Source organism: Haematobia irritans, chromosome 2, assembly GCF_050003625.1.
Source record: "Haematobia irritans isolate KBUSLIRL chromosome 2, ASM5000362v1, whole genome shotgun sequence".
NCBI lineage: Eukaryota > Metazoa > Arthropoda > Insecta > Diptera > Muscidae > Haematobia > Haematobia irritans.
This window is the reverse complement of record NC_134398.1, coordinates 102,286,352-102,308,442: the sequence shown is the minus strand read 5'-3', so window position 1 is coordinate 102,308,442 and position 22,091 is coordinate 102,286,352. Positions and strand designations below refer to the sequence as shown.

Below are 22,091 nucleotides of genomic sequence, written 5' to 3'. Positions count from 1 at the left end.
TACACCAATTCGAACCGAGAGTATTGCTTTGCCAAGACGAATTATACTATACTAAATTCATTGCTTGACGCCGTAAATTGGGACGATTGGTGTGAGACAAATTTAATGGAATTAAATATCTCGAAATGTAAATTGATGCGCTTTTCGAGAAGAACTGTATTCGAGTCGAGTTATTCTATTGGGACTAACGAGCTGGAAGCAGTAGATTCTTTCAAGGATCTTGGATTGCTAATGGACCAGCGACTGAACTTTCGCCAACATGTGTCTATGGCCATCAGTAAGGCATTTGTTACTCTCGGATTCATGAAACGTTGGAGTAAAGAATTTAGAGATTACTCAATTACCAAGATACTTTACACTTCATTAGTACGAAGCAACCTTGAGTACGGTTCTATAATTTGGGATCCATATTATACAATCCACTCAAATAAGATTGAATCCGTCCAGAAGCAATTTCTTCTATTCTGCCTTCGACACAGAGGTTGGGATCGCCAGTCTTTACCATCGTATCAATTTCGCCTAAATCTTATAAAATTACCCTCACTGCAAAGTCGTAGAACTATGTTAAATATTTCTTTCATAATGAATATAATTCAAGGTGAAATTGATTCTGAGTTTCTTCTCAACAAACTGTCATTTAACATACCTGTTAGATGTAGCAGAAATTTTGAACCGCTAAAAATTCCGTATTATAGATCAGATTATGCAAACAACGATCCGTTACGAAGGTTATGCCTTCAGTTCAATAAATATTATGCCATTATAAATCTGTCTGAGCAACGAGTTGTTCTGAAGAGAAATATTATTTTACACTTAAACCAGTAGTTATCTTTATCTTTGTTTGTACATATTAGTCTGTAAGGATTTTGTATCTATAGACTTAATAAAAAAAAACAAAAAAAAAAAAAAAAAGTTCAATTTTCGTAAAAAAATATTTTCTCATACAAAAACTCTTTATAGTAAATTACACTTATTATTGAGAAAGTATTTTACATTTCATAAGAATTTTAACTTCCAGTTAAGAAAATTTTTAAGGAAATTTCCATCGTATTTTTTAGGCTATGAACTAAACGATTGCTACTTAAAATTTGTAAAATTTCCTTTCGAGTAGTTAATTTTCGTTAGAGATACGAAAAATGAACTAAAATTCTGGAAAATTCTTGTAATAAATTATTGTAAAAATCTGCTTAAATTTAGCAGACACTTTTTTCTGTGTAGACTTTTTCACATTTTTCCTTATTATTTCCACCGCACGGTATTTCATAAATCGTTTTGTCCATAGTGGGGATCTTGCTTTTCATGTTGGAAAATATTTTTTTTAAGAGTATTGTTTGACTTGTGTGCTAACGTGTATTGTCCTTTATCAAAGATTTCGGAGTTTGTAATTCGTTCGGATAATTTGTTGACATATACCAGTGACTTGTATATTGTTTCCTCGTTTTTATTTTCGTTTTGTTTTTTCCCTCCGGTTTAAATTGCGATATTAAGTCGTTGATTAAATATTTTGGAAAATTATTGTTGTATAGAATATCTGGAATAATGGATTTGTTTTTAGAATAGTATTCTTTGTCACTTATGTTTAACACCCTATTTATAAGATATTTTGCTGTGTTAATCACTATCCTTTTTGGGTGTTGCGAAAAATAATTCATTATTCTCCCCGATGCTGTTGGTTTTTTGTACCAATCTAAACCAAGTTCATAATTTTCTTTCCTGATAACCAGCGTGTCTAAGTATGGAATGCTGCCGTTTTTCTCTATTTCTACCGTGAATTTTATGCTATTATGGAAGCCATTTAATGTTGTCAAGATCTCCTGTATTGCACCTTCCCGAACCACAGCAAATATATCGTCCACATATTTCGTCAAAATTTTTGGTTTTGTTGTCAAGTTTTCCATGCAGTTGTCCAGTAAATATTTCATAACTATATCCTATAACCCAGAGCTTCCCAACCCAATTTGCTTCGCGCCCCCCCAAAAAATGTATAAATTTCGACAGAAATAAATATTAACAATATTAACAAAAAACTGAAAATATGATTAACAATAACTAATTAAATAATTAAAAATAAAAATGTTTATGATTATTAATATAAAAGAGTTTATCAATTAGTGGAAAATTTGGCAATTGTTTCAACATGAAGGCAAGACAGATATTTTGATTTTATGTCTACACCGAAAAAAAGTTTACTATTTTTTATGAAAAATTAACTAACCCATGACCATGATTTGGCACCACAGATTTTTTTCATCTAGATAAGTTCATGATTTTCTTATAAATTAGTTCATGAATTGTATCGTATTTTAGTTCATTATTACTATGCTGTGGGAAGAATATACTTAAACTCTTTCAAAATATTCCTGCTATCCGGAAAAATGAAAAATTCTTTGGGAAACATGTATTAAGAAATTGGTTTGAAATAAACTGTTTGTCAGTATAATTTTCAATCAAAGGTACAAAAAGCCTGTATATAACTAAGAAATTTTCGTACAAAACAAGTCAATTTTCTATAACCACCAGTATTTTATTTCAAACAAGTATATACGGCCGTAAGTTCGGCCAGGCCGAAGCTTATGTACCCTCCATCATGGATTGCGTAGAAACTTCTTCTAAACACTGCCATCCACAATCGAATTACTTAAGTTGCGGTAACGCTTGCCGATGGCAAGGCATCTTAAAACCTCCTAACACCATCTTCTAAATTGTATAACAAAATTTTCTATAGAAAGAAAATTTTCTATAGAAATAAACTTTTGACAAAATTTTCTATAGAAATAAAATCTTGGTAAATTATTTTTGGGTCGAGTGGCAACCATGATTATGAACCGAATAAAATTTGAACAAAATTTTCTATAGAAATAAAATTTTGACAAAATTTTCTATAGAAATAAAATTTTGACAATGATGAAAATTTTATTATGAACCGAATAATATTTTAACAAAATTTTCTCTAGAAATAAAATTTTGACAAAATTTTCTATAGAAATAAAATTTTGACAAAATTTTCTATAGAAAAAAATTTTGGTAGATTATTTTTGGCTCTAGTGGCAACCATGATTATGGACCGATATGGACCAATTTTTGTGTTATTGGACCAATTTTGGTATGGTTGTTAGCGACCATATACTAACACCACGTTCCTAATTTGAACCGGATCGGATGAATTTTGCTCCTCCAAGAGGCTCCGGAGGTCAAATCTGGAGAACGCTTTATATGGGGGCTATATATAATTATGGACCGATATGGACCAATTCTGGCACGGTTGTTAAAGATCATATACTAACACCATGTTCCAAATTACAACCGGATTGGATGAAATTTGCTTCTCTTGGAGACTTCGCAAGCCAAATCTGGGGATCGTTTTATATGGGGGCTATATATAATTATGAACCGATGTGGACCAATTTTTGCATGGTTGTTAGAGACCATATACCAATATCATGTACCAAATTTCAGGCGGATCGGATGAAATTTGCTTCTCTTTGAGGCTCCGCAACCCAAATCTGGAGATCGGTTTATATGGGGGCTATATATAATTATGGACCGATGTGGACCAATTTTTGCATGGTTGGTAGAGACCATATACTAACAGAATGTACCAAATTTCAGCCGGATCGGATGAAATTTGCTTCTCTTTTAGGCTCCACAAGACAAATCTGGGGATCGGTTTATATGGGGGCTATATATAATTATAGACCGATGGGAACCAATTTTTGCATGGGTGTTAGAGACCATATACCAACATCATGTACCAAATTTCAGCCGGATCGGATGAAATTTGCTTCTCTTTTAGGCTCCGCAAGCCAAATCTGGGGATCGGTTTATATGGGGGCTATATATAATTATGGACCGATGTGGACCAATTTTTGCATGGTTGGTAGAGACCATATACTAACAGCATGTACCAAATTTCAGCCGGATCGGATGAAATTTGCTTCTCTTAGAGCAATCGCAAGCCAAATTGGGGGGTCCGTTTATATGGGGGCTATACGTAAAAGTGGACCGATATGGACCAATTTTCGCATGGTTGTTAGAGACCATATACCAACACCATGTACCAAATTTCAGCCTAATCGGATGAAATTTGCTTCTTTTAGAGCAATCGCAAGCCAAATTTGGGGGTCCGTTAATATGGGGGCTATACGTAAAAGTGGACCGATATGGACCAATTTTTGCATGGTTGTTAGAGACTATATACCAACACCATATACCAAATTTCAGCCGGATCGGATGAAATATGCTTCTGTTAGAGGCTCTACAAGCCAAATCTGAGGGTCCCTTTATATGGGGGCTATACGTAAAAGTGGACCGATATGGCCCATTTTCAATACCATCCGACCTACATCGATAACAACTACTTGTGCCAAGTTTCAAGTCGATAGCTTGTTTCGTTCGGAAGTTAGCGTGATTTCAACAGACGGACGGACGGACGGACGGACATGCTTAGATCGACTCAGAATTTCACCACGACCCAGAATATATATACTTTATGGGGTCTTGGAGCAATATTTCGATGTGTTACAAACGGAATGACAAAGTTAATATACCCCCATCCTATGATGGAGGGTATAAAAATTATAATTATATTACACAAAACGATGGCTTATGATATACAATAAAGGAAATATTTTTATTCGTACGTTGGATGCAGTTACTTGTCGGTAGTTAGTAATTGCTTCTTCATAAGAGTAATATTCTATGTTATTAGGACTAAACTAATTAATTTAAATTTCCATGTTTTCTATCCATATGAAAGATATATGTGGCACAAGTTACTATATGCATTGAATTCTTGTCCAATTTCATCGATTTTGGCTAACTTTTGTTGGGCGGATTTGTCTTATAAGCATCTGAAATTGCAGGAGCCACCGTGATGCAATGGTTAGCATGCCCACAAGGTCGTGGGTTCGATTTCTGCTTCGACCGAACACCAAAAAGTTTTCAGCGGTGGATTATCCCACCTCAGTAATGCTGGTGACATTTCTGAGGGTTTCAAAGCTTCTCTAAGTGGTTTCACTGCAATGTGGAACGCCTTTCGGACTCGGCTATAAAAAGGAGGTCCCTTGTCATTGAGCTTAACATGGAATCGGACAGCACTCAGTGATAAGAGAGAAGTTCACCAATGTGGTATCACAATGGACTGAATAGTTTAAGTGAGCCTGATACATCGGGCTGCCACCTAACCTAACCTAACCATCTGAAATTGCAAAGTTATACAAAATATAAGAAAAATATTATCAAATTCTATCGTTCATATTGATTTTTAACTTACGGCTTTCCAGAGTATTTCCTAGAGCCAATAAGGATTAAACAGTAAGAATATTCAAAAAATTACCATTGCAAGACCTGTCTACCTGAAATTGAAAATAATTATTTTTAATAAATTGAAATTTTGGTTTTATTAAAAACGGACAAAATACCGTTTATAGAAAAACTTACCACATTGAAAAATCCATCCAGTAGGTACATTATTGAAATCATATCCATGGACTAATGGGACGTTTTTGAAATTATTCTCAGAATATATTTGAAATTAAAAATATTATAAAATTAGACATAATTTCCACTTGTCAGTATAGCATTTAGTATTTAAGGTGGATATTAAGTTCGAGTTTAGAGGCTAAAATCGCAATTTTCATGATAAGTTGTCTTTAATAATCCATTATAAACAAATAATCTTTATAAAAAACTTGGTTTAGGCTATTCTCCATCGAGTTATATTTAAATTTGTATTGAAGACGTATAATTTTATGCTTTTCTTAGTGATTTATTTTTAATTTTAGCGGCTAAACTCGAACTTAGTACTCACCTGTAGGAATTGCTGTAACATAAAAAATATAGATTCAAAAACTGGTTGTATCTCCACCCTGTGATCCATATTACAGGATCACTCATGCTGTATATTTTTTATGTAAATCAATTAAAAATCCGTACTAATTTTAAACTATTAACAGAAATATACAGTTCCTTAATCTGTTATTTGTTTTTTTTTTTATCAATAAAAAGCGTTTTTGATTTCTCTAGCATCACATCATTCACTTCTCAGTTTCTAAAATGTTTCGAAATAAATGTATTTTCATTAATAAAGACCAATACCGCACGTACAATTTTGCAAAATTAAATCCACGTGTGCACTTCATAAATGCATCAACATAAAATTCAAAGATACAAATAGTCATAAAGGATACATACTAGCCGTAAAGAAAAACAACTCCACACACACACACACGATCCCTTTGTGATCTCGCTATTGCAAGAAAACAACTCTCACCACAAAAGATACCAACAACACACAAGGAACATTCCATTGTCTCTAGAATCAAAACAACCAACAACAGCATCAATGACGCAATAACAAACACAAACAATCATACGAGATATACACAAAATGTCTCTAAAAACTCCCTCATATGTTGCAATGATTTCATTACTCTCTTCTCACTTCATTTTCCAGTAGCACTGTTTATGTGAAAAGGGAGCAGATTAGAAATGAACTTCTCATGAGCCTTAAATGTCACAAATTATCTGGAATAGACGATGAGTAAGACCTTGTACTCCAGCGGCATACGAGGAGTACAATAACAATCCAGTCCAAAGAATGAAACAAGAAAAAACAAAGGAAAGAAATGTTTCAGGATGGATGGACAAATTTTGGATTTATTGCTTCATTAAATCGTATGTCTTACCAGTATTAAAAATCGAATCAAACAAGCCAGAGGTTACAGAAGAATGTAGCGGAAGTAGTACCCAAGCCACGGTTTGTCTTTTTTTTAAGGCGAAAAATTACATTGACATTCGTTATGTTTTAATCGATATTATAGGGTACTTATCGATATTGGTATTAGCGATTTTTAAGAAATTTTAAATCCGCTGTTAGGAAGAAATTGACATTGACATTGCCATTCAATGTATTGGGTTTATGTATGGCATAAACATTGCGCCCCCCTTGCAGTGTGGCTGCAATTGAGATGTGGTCCAAACCTGGGCTTAAGTACTGACTTGTAAATCTATAATGACGTAAATTTAGTATAATGGTAATATAAAAGCTAAAATGATACAATTCAATTTATATGATTTTAATTCATGCAAATTTTCTAAGATAATATTAAGTAATATATACATCGTTATTTTTATTTGTTTTTTTTTTTTTTTTTTTTTTTTGAGAATTCAGTCTATCGTTTACGTTTTTCTTTATCATTGATTTTAAGTGCTTTGTTCAGTAGTTGGGTTTGGTGGAGTTACTCGAAATGAAAATTGGTGAGTGGAATTGGCAAGAAATTGATGTTTTAAGTCGAGAAGGTACCATAGAGGGTCCAACCGAATATGGTATTCTGAGCGGTTGGCAATCCAGCTCTATTTAGAAAGCCTTCACTTGTGATACGAGCATAGTTATCTACGCCAAGTATAATGTCGATTGGGGCTGATTTAAAAAACTCATTGTCGGCCAGTAGAATGTTGGAAAAGTTGGTTTTAAGGGAAGATGGAAGAGATTTTGAAGGGGTGTGGATGGAAATTCTGTTATTCACTTTCAAAACTGCGTCAATAGATATATTAGGATCGTATACGGAAGTAAGAGTAATTGGGCAAACTGTTTCATCCTCTAAGGTTAAAGTGGTTAGATGGAGTTTGCTCACTGCTTTGGACGAAATACTACTTGATTTTGACCCCGAATCCATGAGACACCTTAATCTGTGGTGTCCTTCTTTTGCTGTAATGGAAACAATGACGGTTGGAAGCAATGTAGCAGCATTTTGCCTCAGGAGAGCCGAGAGCGTTGTATTTCTGGAGTTAAAAGTGTGGGTCCCTTTTCCCCTTACACCATTTGTTCGAGTTCGATTAGATACAGATGCGGCCGATGTACTTGGTTCTGCATCTGTGTCATGATCGTTTTCCTGCAATCTAGGATTGGTATGTAGGAGGGTGTGGTGAGCTTTATGACAGTGGTGACATCCTGTTGTTGTGAAGCACGAGTTCTCTGAATGTTCGTGGGCTAGGCAATTTTGACAGTAGCCATACTTCTTAACCATTTCTTGTCTTTTCCTGGCATTCATATCAAGAAATTTCTTGCATTTTCGTAGAGGATGCGGTTTTCTACAGATCCGGCAAAGATACTTCTGTGATCGCTTGTTTTGATGGTTCTGCTTTTTATTCTTCGAGCCCGAGTTATTTCCACGCATGGTTGACTGTAATCGTATAACGATGGAAGGATTGAATTTTGAAGGTAAATGGAATATATATCAAGTGATATTTAGGAAGAATTATTTTCGCATGGGAGAACGACTAACTTTGTAATTGGTCGAGTAATGCAACCTTTGGCAGTCTGATTTTCAGCTACCCTAACTCTGTTATCGGCTCCCAAATGGACCTTATTTATTCTACCCAATTTCCAACAGTTCGGTGGTAAATTTTCTTCCCTAATTACAACCATTGTATTTTCCTTCAAATTTTCCGTTGGACGTTTCCATTTGTGCCGCTTGTGAAGTTCCTTAAGGTATTCGTCCTTCCAACGAATACAAAAGTTCTGGTGAATAACTTTTAACCTTTGCCAACGGTTCACAATTGAAATTGGAAAGTCTTGGATAGTTGGGTCTATTGGCACCTAAATTGGTGAACAAATTAAGAAATGACCTGGAGTCAATGCAGATAAATCGGAAGGATCTTCGGAAATTGGAGACAAAGGCCGTGAATTTAGGCAAGCTTCGATTCTCGTTAACACCGTCTGAAATTCTTCGAATGTATGTTTGAAATTAGAAGCAACTTTTTTAAAGTGACTCTTAAAACTTTTGACGCCCGCCTCCCACAGCCTACCCATGTGTGGAGCACCTGGTGGTATAAAATGCCAAATGAGATTTTGATAGGCATAATTGGCGGTTATACCTTTCTGGGATGTTAAAACGAATTCTTTGGCTATTTTTTTGGAGGCACCCACGAAATTGGTGCCGTTGTCGGAATAGACATGAAGAGGACAACCACGTCTAGAAATAAATCTGCTGAAGGCAGCGAGGAAAGTGGAGGTTGAGAGGTCAGAAGTTGCTTCTAAATGGATGGACTTGGTTGAAAAACAAACAAATACGCATACATATCCTTTAGATATGCGACATGCGCGACCGGAGTATGATTTAATGTCAAAAAGTCCGCAAAAATCCAACCCCGTATGGGCGAATGGACGAGATATCTCCAACCTGGAAGGAGGCAATGCAGACATTATTTGTGTTTGACAACGCCGTTTATAAAAGATGCATGGTTTACATTTGTTAATGGTCGATTTTATAAGGTTCCTCACCTTTGGTATCCAATATTGTACTCTAATTAGTCTCAATACTAGCTGGTTACCACCGTGAAGTGAAATCTCATGAATGAATCGAACTAATAACCGGGAGTATTGACAATTGTAAGGTAAGATTACTGGGTGGCGCTCATTATAGGATAGTGATGGAGATGCGGTGAGGCGTCCACATATTCGTATCTTACCTTCACTATCCATAAACGGATTGAAGCTTAGGAGGGAGCTTGAAGAAGATATTGGCCTTTTGTTGGTTAGGGTCACATACTCTTTTGGTTAGTGTGCCTTCTGGCACATAATCTGGAGTTGATTTTGAACATATGAGATTTCAACAGCAGAAACGTTTGTGCTATCTCGTTGAAAATTGGAACGATATCTAGGATGTGTTCTAAAAAAGAAACGGTATACGCGATGACCCGGAATGCTCTCGGAAGAGATGAAAAACGTTCTAAAATGTCCTCGAATTTATTGAAATAGGTAAAGTTAACTATTACAGGCTTCCGTTCAACATCAATATTATCAACAGCCTCAAACTTTGGCCAGATTTGGGTAGCACTTCTTAAAAATGGTTGTCCATGCCACCATAGTTGATTGTCACATAAGTCTTGAGGAGAAAGACCGCGACTTGCCAAATCTGCGGGATTCATTTCGGATTCGACATGGTGCCACTTACAGGGCGGAATTATTTCGGTGATCTTGGATACACGATTTGCTACAAAAGCAGTCCAAAAACATGGAGGCTTGGAGAGCCAGGACAAGACTATTGTAGAGTCTGTCCAACAATAAACAGAATAGCTTTCCAATTTTAATTGAGGGATAATATGTTCAATGGTCTCTGCAAGTAACATTGCGCCACATAACTCCAATCTTGGAATCGATTGAGTTTTAATTGGAGCAACTTTTGTCTTACAAGATACCAGATGTGTGGATATGGAATTGTCAGTCTTTATACGTATATATGCTGGCGGCGTATGCTTTTTCAGAAGCATCACTGAATCCATGAAATTCCACAGCACATTTTGGAGAAAACCCAAACCATCTCGGTATTTTTATACAATTTATTGAAGCATAATTAGACTGGAAGCTTTTCCACCTATTTAAGGACTCAGTGGAAATTATTTCGTCCCAGCCAGTTCGCTCAATCCATATTTGCTGCATAATAATTTTCGCTACTATGATGCAGGGTGCTAGCCAAATAATCTTGAAATTTGGGACAGTACCTCTCTTTTTGTATAAGCAGATGTGGGGAACTCTTGGACGGAGAAGAAAAATGAGTGCGAAAGGGCATTCCACCGAATACCAAGTGTTTTTGCGGTACTTGAATCTTCAAACTCGAGGAAATCGTCATGGAGAAGATCTTCAGGGGGAAGATCACACAAAATGAGCTTCGAATTTGAGGTCCACTTACGCATAGTAAAGCCTGCAGATTTCAAGGCCAAAATTAACTGGTTTCTTGCTTCTTTTGCGTCGGAAATTGTATGGGCGCCTGCTAATGCATCGTCAACATACATAAAGTTTTTTAGGATTTCACTAGCTAGTGGAAACTTGACTATGACGTCATCAGCCAATTGCATCATAGTGCGTATGGCCAAATAGGGGGCGCAGTTAACCCCGAAGGTGACGGTTTGAAGTTCAAAATCTTGGATTGGATGGTTGGGTTGCTTTCTGAAGAGAATGCGTTGAAAAGAGGTTTGCTTAGGATTCACCAGAATTTGACGATACATCTTAGTGATATCGCCATTAAATACATATTCGAAAAATCTCCATTTTAATATGAGGACAATGAGTTCATTCTGCAAACCCGGCCCGGAGTATAATATGTCATTTAAATTTATGCCATTCGAGGTTGGCGCTGAAGCGTTAAAAACCACTCGAACTCTTGTGGTTTTGCTTTCGGGCCTAATCACGGCGTGGTGGGGAAGGTAATAACTTTCTGGAGATTCTATTTCGGGAGAAAAATTAATAGGGGCCATATGGTTTAAAGATATATACTCCTCAAGAGCGCTGTCATAATCCATTTTCAAGTCTGGGTTTCGAATCAGTCTAGCTTCGTTACGGAAATATTGCGCCATAGCGATATGCCTGGATTTCCCAATATTAGTATCCTGAGGATATGATTCCTTGAACGGAAGGGATACCACATATCTTCCCTCCTCATTTCTATGTGTAGTTCGGATATACAAATCCTCACAAAAACTGTCAGTCGCGGACAAAAACCTTTTCCTTGGAATATCCTCCACCTCCCAAAAGCGTGGAATCTTTTTATCCAGAGAGATTTCACAAAAGTACGTGACTATAGTGGGAGGTGTTGTCTCGGATTGATAAGGAAGGGGACCTGTAAGAATCCATCCGAATACAGTCTGTTGTGCAATCAGAGATCCACAAAACTGTCGCTTTATGCCTGTAAGCATAATGGATGGTATGAGGTCACCCCCTATAAGCATGTCTATTCTAGAGCTTTCGTGGAATTTGGGGTCTGCAAGTGGAATTTCTGGAAGCTTAGGAATAGTATTTAAATCTACAGTTCTAGAAGGAAGACTTCCTGCTAAATGGGGAACAACCAAAGCTGAAGTGGTTATAGCTATGTCTTCATCGATGTGAGACCCGAGAACGAAGGAGCACTCTTTCTGGACATCGGCAGAAATCGTATTGTTCAGACCTGAGATTTGAGCATTAGTGCGCCTAAAAGGAAGCTTGAGGGCATTGAACAACTTTTGTGAAATAAAAGTTCCCTGGGACCCCGAATCAACAAGTGCTCGCGCGTCATAATTGAGACCATTATGTAAGATTTTTACAATGGCTGTACCAAGTAGTACACCTCGGGATTGAGTGGCAAAACATGAGTGTACTACACCATTCCCAGAAGAGGTAGTGGACTGTAAGGCAGTGGAGGTAGATGGTTGAGAAGGTGAAACTTTTGGATAATTCGGTTGCGTTTGCCTGTGCAAAAGTGTATTGTGCTTTTGGCTACATGAACGGCATGAGTACTTGCTGGGACAATTTTGCGCTGTGTGAGATTTTGAAAAACAATTCACACAGAGATGGTTATTCTTTATTTCTGCAAATCTATCATTTGGATCCATTTGTAGAAATTTAGGACATCTTTTAATTAGATGGAACTCGTTTGGACACAGAGAACATTTCGGATCTGAAACCTTGTTATGGTATGACCGAATTTTTGGAATTGTGGCACGGTTACCCATTTTGTTTTCTGAGCCTTTAGATTTCGATATGGAACCACTGGATTCCTGTTTACGAAGTTCGGATATGGACTCTAAAGTCCTATGACGATTTGTCAAAAATGCGTCTAACTCGGACCACTTGGGTATGACTGTCTTATCGGACAAGGTTTGTTCCCATAGTGTGAGCGTCGAATCCGGAAGTCGATTGGAACAAATGAATGTGAATATTGGATCCCAAGTGTCTGTCCTCACTTCATATAATTGTAGCAATGAAATACAGGTATTAATATCTCTCTGGAGTTTCTTCAGAGCAGATCCTGATTCGGAAGTGATCACTGGGAGGCTAAACAAGGTTTTCAACTGAATATTCACTAGGACTCTCTTGTTCTCATAACGCGTCTTGAGGTTAGTTCAAGCCACATCGAAATTATCATTCGTCAAAGGAACTTTGCTCACAATATCATGTGGCTTACCCTTGGTTCTCTGATGAAGGTGGAATAGTTTTTCAACTGAGCTCAACCTCGGGTTTTTTATACATACGGCGATAAATATATCGCGAAAAGTAGGCCACGAAGAATATTCCCCAGAAAAAATGGGTATCTCGCATGGCGGTAGTTTGAAATCATTAGGGGTCCCAGAATTTTGATTTGGACAAGGGGAATTAATGGGGCGAAGAACTTGGGTTGCCTCAGGAGGGGTGAGATCGTGAAGCACTTCAGATAGTTTCGCGCTACAAGGACAATATGAACTTTCCCTTTACGATGTCCTCTTCTGATGCAACATCTTCATCTCCTTCCTCTTTTTCAATGGCATCTTCAGGGTCTTTACCCTGCGCCTCGATCTCAATATCATGAAGACATTTGTCATAAGCGATTTTAATTTGTTCCCAAGAAGACGTGAGCTCATTTCTATGGGTCTCAATAAGACTAACCTGTCGGTTATTCGAATAAATTGGTTGAGGGACATTTTGTCGTTAACAGATATATGAATAAAAGACTCGAAATTTCAAGGATCTAGTATGTCAAGGATTTCGAGATACGTATAATAATGACACAATTATAGACCGTTTGGAATGCGGACAATTCTCACAAGCCTTCAAATGAATATGAAGGATGTTGCGATGGCGAAGATGATATTGATAAAACTTATACAAAAAGAATATATTTCGTTTCCAATAACGAAATCAATTGGAATCTCCTCGATCACGGGAATGATAGTCCCAATCAACAACGTCAATTAAATAAATGAACTGACCTAATCGAACAATTAATTTGGACAAGTTTGTTTCAGTTAACAAATCAGTCGAATTAGTTCAATTCATAATTGGAAATTTGAAAACTCAATTAAATTATGAATTGAAGATATGTCGGTGATATCTGATTTCCTCGTGGACAATATATAATTCCTATTCCGATTTGAGATATGTAGCTACACAAAAAAGAAACAAATCCATCACTAAGAAAGGTGGGGGTTATGTTCAGAAAAGTTGGATTAAAGTATGCCCGATAACCAGTAATATCAAAACGTAGTTTACTATTAAAATGCGGTTTCTCCAAATGAAATGTCAACTACTTTTGGCCAACTCTCGTAAAAATAAATAAGTCTCCTTGAAAGAGTTGAAAATACAATTTCAATTAAAAAATAATCTGCCAAATAGAAGTTTTCGTTCGTGTACAGAAAATCAATTATACATATAAAACCCTTTGAGTCACTGTTATGTGGTATTTCTAAAAGCAACCCGACAGATACTTCAATATTCCACCGATCAGCTGATTCATAAGAAAAAGAAATGTGAAAGCAAAGTCCATTGACCTATTTCCAAAAAATATTCCAATTTTCTAATGGAATGTTTACATTAAATTTCCAGTCAAATGGAACCCAGAACAAAAAGTAATCAAGGAGATCAAAAGAGTGACAATAGAGTGTGAGTAGGACAGCTATAAACGTGATGACAATACATCAATGGTCATACTGAAAACCTGAAAGAATCAATTTGAAGTAGAGAGAATAGCGAAAGGGCACCCTCTTCAATTACGGAGTTACGGTTCTGGTTATGTCTCTATGAAAAATTATATATTTATATACATGTACATGTCCTGGACAAAGCATATAGATCAATGGAGAAAATATTTTATTTGCTTAATAAAGCCTATCTATGCAGAGCATTAGGAAATGTAAAAAACCACTCTACCAAATATTCATCCGCATATTTTGAAGAACAAATTGATACGAAATGGAATTAAACCAAACAAAATTATGAATATAAAGGTAAGAACCCGAGTACCAATTCAAGGTGTAATCTTGAATTTACGTATTAGCTGAGGCGGTACAGTAACTTTGGGGTTTGGTATAGTTTAAAAAAATAAGTAATGATTGACAACAACAAAACTGTGATGGAGGAGATCGGTATGAGTGATAATTGAGTGAGTTTGTACAATACTCAGAGAGCGAAGGTTATTGTGTGAGATAGGAGTAACTTCTGGGAACAGGTTTTGTGCATTGAGAGAACGGTGGGTGAAGTGTGTTATAGTAGCATTAAGGGGTAAAACTGTAAGGGGAAAGCTGTAAAGGAATTATCATACATTGGCATATCATAACATAAGAACAGCGACGCCACGAGGTTTGGGGCCGCTCTTTACATTCCTAGGTGGGGAAATATATCTGGTTATGTGGATGGTTGGGGTATGACAAGAAGGCATGCGGTATATGGTTTCTTCTTTTCTCTTTCTTAACTATTAGAAATTATTCTCTAATAATCAACCATATATACGCGAAACTCACCAAATTCACCAAAAAACATGCCTTATTATTGGCAATGTTTTTCAATATATGTTTTAATTGTTGAATGTAATTCCTTTTTGGGTTTTCCTATTTTATATTTTATGTCGTTATATTTTCGCCAATGAATGTTCCAACTGGTTAATTAAATTTTATTCAATTTAGACTTTTCCCTGAAATGTTTACTTAATTCTTTTTCTCTGTTGCATTTATGTATTCACATGCCAAAATAATTTTTTCTTATCCGTAATTTAAGTACACTCCACCGCTGAATAGCACTTATACTCAAATGAAATGATAGAAAAGAAAAAACGCAAACTGACCTGTTTTGTTGATCCGTAAATTGAGCTGTTGGTTAAGTGAAGTTGGATTCTCAGAGAGAGTTCCCGTTAGCGATGGTATTCTCGGCTGGTTATCCGGTTGGAACTGGACCACAATGTTTATGTGAAAAGGGAGCAGATTAGAAATGAACTTCTCATGAGCCTTAAATGTCACAAATTATCTGGAATAGACGATGAGTAAGACCTTGTACTCCAGCGGCATACGAGGAGTACAATAACAATCCAGTCCAAAGAATGAGACAAGAAAAAACAAAGGAAAGAATTGTTTCAGGATGGATGGACAAATTTTGGATTTATTGCTTCATTAAATCGTATGTCTTACCAGTATTAAAAAACGAATCAAACAAGCCAGAGGTTACGGAAGAATGTAGCGGAAGTAGTACCCAAGCCAAGGTTTGTCTTTTTTTTTAAGGCGAAAAATTACATTGACATTCGTTATGTTTTAATCGATATTATAGGGTACTTATCGATATTGGTATTAGCGATTTTTAAGAAATTTTAAATCCGCTTTTAAGGCCGGTACTCTGTTCGGTTTTCGCATTGAAACTCCATACAAAACCAAAAAATGCGAAAAATTTGCGAAATTTTTTCCATTTGTGATACTTTGTTTTTTCGTGTTGAAAAACTGACGTTTATAGCACGGCGCCAGTTGCAATGTGAATTAAGAAATAATTTATTTATTAAAAACTATTTGTGCGGGTTTATAAATCAAACACGGACCATATTTTTGTTCCGAAACTATACAAAGGATCAAAGGAATAGCAGATCAATTGCCCAAGGAAAAATAAAATGTTATTTTGTAAAAACAAGCAACAACCACCAACTTAATCCAATATCGCTCCCTATAAAATAGCGCTCCAAGCTACCTAAAAAAACGCCGCTTTCTATGTGCGAAATAATGGTTTCCATAAAAATTTTTCGCAAGAATGAACATAGTACCGGCCTTTAGGAAGAAATTGACATTGACATTGCCATTCAATGTATTGGGTTTATGTATGGCATAAACAAGCACGTTTATTGATTAGTTGGAATTCTATCTATAAGTTAAGGTAAAATATATACCAAATTTATGAGGAATCTATAAAAAATGATATGTACCCGTCAAGGATTATATTAACTACTTTTTATTCTACTTTATCTAAAATTTTCAATGTGAGGAAAAACACTCCAACATATAATAAAAAGGGAAATAATCTGTAGGTAGCCATCATATGAATCGGTAATTTCGTTCAGTTAATTTTTACTACAAAAATTTTTTTCCATACAAAATTTTTTCTTAGTAAATTGTCCACATTTCGTTGTAAGATTTTTATATTGCTCATGTATTTTTATAATAGAATCAACAATGGATTAACTACTGTGTTGGAAATTTATTTAAGGAAAAATTCTTCCCATTTCGTAGTTAGTGAACTAAAAAACATTTACTGAATTTTTGTAAGTTTTCCTTTAGCTAAGTTAATTTTCGTTGTGGTTACGAAAAATGAACTATATTACAGTAAACTTGTTGAACTATGTGGAAGTTAAAATGGCCCTTAAATTTACAAGACCCTTTTTTCTGTGTAAAAGTGACGAAAATGGATTCAAAATTTTTAAAATGTGTGAATACAAAAGTGGGTACTGGTTCCGATATTTTAGCAAGTGAACAACTAATAATGGAAAACCTACAACAAATTATAGAATTTCATGTAACTTCTATTATTTTCTTACTGTGGTTATAAATGAACATTTCGAAATGTACGAATGGTATGTATTTTTGTAGTATATTATTGATGTTTTGTTGAACTTAACAATTAGTGTTGTTTTAACACCGAATAAAATGAACTGTTTTATAGAAAGAATGAACCACCACGCACAAAAATTGAACTAAATTTTACTCCACATTTTGAGATTTCCACAAAGCGTTGTTAAAACCAGGAAATTTTAATGCCCTGTTGTACTTTTTAACTGCAGTTCACGAAATTACATCATATCAAGAAGAAAAAATGAACTAAAAGTAAAGAAGAAAATCATTGGCGCCAAATCATGACCATTTTAACCATATAGTGGTTCATTCTTACTATTTTTGGGAATCGTATGAAAATGTTAGTTTGTTTTAGTTCATATTGAACTTATGTGTACGGTTATTGAACTGTATACTCACGTTTAGTTCATGAACAGTTGAGACATACTTAAAAAAAGTAAGATTTCATTAAGCTGTAGAAAATTTCGATAAAAATAATAAAATTTAACTACAAGTAAATAATTTTTTTTCAATAAAAATAAGTTAAATTTAGCGTTAGTTTAACTACGGAATTTTTTTCTGTGAACAAACTTAATGATACAAAAACTGCTCAACCAAAAATGACGCTGCGCCCCCCTAGGGGGGCGCGCCCCCCATTTGGGAAGCTCTGCTATAACCTAACCTAACCTATGGGTAATCCTCTCTTTTGTTTATATATTTTATCTTCGTACGTAAAGTATCTATTCTCCACAATGCAAAATTTTAAAATTTACATAAAGATATTTTTTGTAATTCTAGTATGTCCCTCCAATTCTTGCCATCTTCTTTCGATGATTTTTAAAGCTAAGTCAACCGGTACGCTTGGGAATAGGGACACAACGTCAAAAGATACAAATTTTTCATCCTCATTGATAGTCAAGTTCTTGATCTTATTTTTAAATTGAAGAGAGTCCTTTACATTGTACTTTGAGTCATGTGTTAGAATTTTCAAAAGGTTTCCAATGTGCTTGCAGAGATTGCTCGAAGGTGAATCTATGCATGAGCAAATAGGCCGTAATGGATAACCATCTTTATGTGTTTTTGGCAAGCCGTAAATCCTTGGTGCTGTAGCTACGTCCGTTTTTAGTCGTTTTTTCTCTGCAGGAGAAATCATGTTGTTTTTGGCCAGTTCCTCCACTAATTCGTTTTTTTTCGCTGTAACGATGCCGTTGGATGCTTGTTGATTCTTTGATACATCATCATGTCGCCTACAATATTCGTCATTCTCTGTTGATATTCACTTTCTCCATAGCAACTGTTGTATTGCCTTTGTCTGCATTTAAAATTAATATATTTTTATTTTTCTTTAGAAATTGTCGAGTTTGCTCCACTGTTCTTGTAACGAACTTCTCCCTACTGTTGTATTTCATTTTATTTAAATGGGTTTCTAAAGTTGTTGCGAACATGGTTCTCGTAGTTTCCTGTTCTTCCTTTTCTTTTTTGGTGGATTGTATTATATGTTCCCCATCGCTTATATATTTAAAAAGTGGAAATTCGGCTTTTGATGTTGGGAGACCATGTTTTTGTCCTAACGACAGTAACCATTTTACATTTTCAAGAAATTGAGTGTCTGTTGTATTGATAAACCATTTTTCGTTTGTTATGTCCAATTCCTCTATTTGTTGTTCTTGCAGTTTTCTTAATTTTTTCTTGTGTGTTGCGGTTGACTTTTCTTTAATTCCCCTTGTAATTTTATTTTCTCTTGTCCAAAGATAGTTCTTTTCTTCTTCATTAAGTTTACTGTCTAAGGATGATTTTATTCCGTCCTTTTCTCGTTCAATATCTCTTTTTATATTGTGGTGATGTTTTATAATAACATTTAGAATTTTTCTTTGAAAATTCTCAGTCATTGTCGATTTTGTCCTTATAGCTTTTACATTTAAATGTTTATTTTTACACGCAGAGAAGGAATATGATCACCTCAAACATGTTTCAAGAGCAAAATGTTATTTTTGTATGGTGACCATGTAACATGTTTGTCACTAAAATGTTATTTTCTCGTAAAATATAACCTGCTTGCCGAAATCAGATACATGATTTCCGAGAAAATGACATTGTTGCGAAAACCATGTTACATGGTCACCACCCAAAAATAACATTTTGCTCTTAAAACATTTTTGAGGTGATCATATTCCTTCTCTGGGTGTACTGTGTTTTATGCTGTTGTTTTTCTCTAGTCTATTTTAGATCATTTTTGAATTATATTGTTGTTTCGGCGGGCTCTTCGTTTTAATTATTCGTTTTTTATTTGATTTTTGGTCGACCTTTTGTTAGAATTATAAATTAATGTTTCTTCAAGCTTTAGGTCTTTTTTAAATATTTTATTTTATTGTTCCCAATATTTCGCGATTACGATATTGTCTACAATAGATATAGAAATTACATTTCATAAATATCACAGTATTAAACATTTTATAATTTAAATAAGTGTAAATATTAATTACTTTTAGTTAATAATTTAAAATGGTATTATAAAATAATATAATTGTACAAAAAAAAAAATGGCGTAGAAGCTTCTACGAAAGAATGTCATTCACAATCGAATTACTTGGGTTGTTGTATCTTAAAACTTCTGAACATCGTTTTCTAAATTGTGAGTTAGTCTATACGTGGTATATATTAGACAAAAAAGTTATGTATAGGTAAGTCTACAAATAATTACGAATCGATATGGACTTTTTGCACGATACGTAGAGAGCCAGAATTGAAATATGGGGGTCGCTTATGTGGGGGTCATCCGAATCGGATGAATTTTGCTTTTCCAAGGGGCCCCGGTGGTCAAATTTTGGGATCGGTGTATATGGGGCCTATATATAATTATGGACCGATTTCGACCAATTTTTGCATGGGTGTTTGAGGCCATATATTAAAACCACGTACCAAATTTGAGCTGAATCAGATGAATTTTGGTCTTCCAAGAGGCTCCGGAGGTCAAATCTGGTGATCGGTTTATATGGCGGCTATATATAATTATGGACCAATGTTGACCAATTTTTGCATGGTCAGTAGAGACCATATACTTACACCCTGTACCAAATTTCAGCCGGATCGGATGAAATTTGCTTCTCTTAGAGGCTCCGCAAGTCAAATTTGGGGATCGGTTTATATGGGGGCTATATATAATTATGGACCGATGTGGACCAATTTTTGCATGGTTGTTAGAGACCATGTACCAAATTTCAGCCGGATCGGATGAAATGTGCTTCTCTTAGAGGATTCGCAAGCCAAATTTGGGGGTCCGTTTATATGGGGGCTATACGTAAAAGTGGACCGATGTGGCCCATTTGTAATACCATCCGACCTACATCAATAACAACTACTTGTGCCAAGTTTCAAGTCGATAGCTTGTTTCGTTCAGAAGTTAGCGTGATTTGAACAGACGGACGGAAGGACGGACATGCTCAGATCGATATATATATATATATATATATATATATATATATATATATATATATATATATATATATATATATATATATATATATATATATATATATATATATATATATATATATATATATATATATATATATATATATATATATATATATATATATATATATATATATATATATATATATATATATATATATATATATATATATATATATATATATATATATATATATATATATATATATATATATATATATATATATATAATATATATATATATATATATATATATATATATATATATATATATATATATATATATATATATATATATATATATATATATATATATATATATATATATATATATATATATATATATATATATATATATATTCTCCCAGATTTGACTTGCGGAGCCTCTAAGAGAAGCAAATTTCATCCGATCCGGCTGAAATTTGGTACAGGGTGTAAGTATATGGTCTCTACTGACCATGCAAAAATTGGTCAACATTGGTCCATAATTATATATAGCCGCCATATAAACCGATCACCAGATTTGACCTCCGGAGCCTCTTGGAAGACCAAAATTCATCTGATTCAGCTCAAATTTGGTACGTGGTTTTAATATATGGCCTCAAACACCCATGCAAAAATTGGTCGAAATCGGTCCATAATTATATATAGGCCCCATATACACCGATCCCAAAATTTGACCACCGGGGCCCCTTGGAAAAGCAAAATTCATCCGATTCGGATGACCCCCACATAAGCGACCCCCATATTTCAATTCTGGCTCTCTACGTATCGTGCAAAAAGTCCATATCGATTCGTAATTATTTGTAGACTTACCTATACATAACTTTTTTGTCTAATATATACCACGTATAGACTAACTCACAATTTAGAAAACGATGTTCAGAAGTTTTAAGATACAACAACCCAAGTAATTCGATTGTGAATGACATTCTTTCGTAGAAGCTTCTACGCCATTTTTTTTTTGTACAATTATATTATTTTATAATACCATTTTAAATTATTAACTAAAAGTAATTAATATTTACACTTATTTAAATTATAAAATGTTTAATACTGTGATATTTATGAAATGTAATTTCTATATCTATTGTAGACAATATCGTAATCGCGAAATATTGGGAACAATAAAATAAAATATTTAAAAAAGACCTAAAGCTTGAAGAAACATTAATTTATAATTCTAACAAAAGGTCGACCAAAAATCAAATAAAAAACGAATAATTAAAACGAAGAGCCCGCCGAAACAACAATATAATTCAAAAATGATCTAAAATAGACTAGAGAAAAACAACAGCATAAAACACAGTATAAAT

At 34.7% G+C, this 22,091-nt stretch overlaps 1 protein-coding gene across 1 annotated transcript; it reads right to left on the bottom strand.

Annotated features, from left to right (window-relative positions):
- Positions 1-8,599: 8,599 nt before the first annotated feature.
- Positions 8,600-18,457, bottom strand: LOC142224892 (uncharacterized). Its single transcript, XM_075294669.1, has 6 exons — positions 18,263-18,457; positions 13,226-13,396; positions 10,504-12,864; positions 9,692-10,188; positions 9,183-9,527; positions 8,600-8,987 (listed from the first exon to the last, which is right to left on the bottom strand). Exons 1-6 carry the CDS (start codon positions 18,455-18,457, stop codon positions 8,600-8,602), a joined length of 3,957 nt encoding a protein of 1,318 aa, XP_075150784.1.
- Between the last annotated feature and the right edge of the window lie 3,634 nt (positions 18,458-22,091).

Bases quoted from the DNA above. Each gene is read 5' to 3' on its own strand.
- LOC142224892 (XM_075294669.1), bottom strand. From the start codon at position 18,457: ATGATTTCTCCTGCAGAGAAAAAACGACTAAAAACGGACGTAGCTACA. The intron at 12,865-13,225 runs GTAAAGGGAAAG...ACTAACCTCAAG, and splicing joins TTGCATCAGAAGAGGACATC to ACGCGTTATGAGAACAAGAG. The intron at 9,528-9,691 runs GTATACCGTTTC...AACCAACAAAAG, and splicing joins AGAGCATTCCGGGTCATCGC to GCCAATATCTTCTTCAAGCT.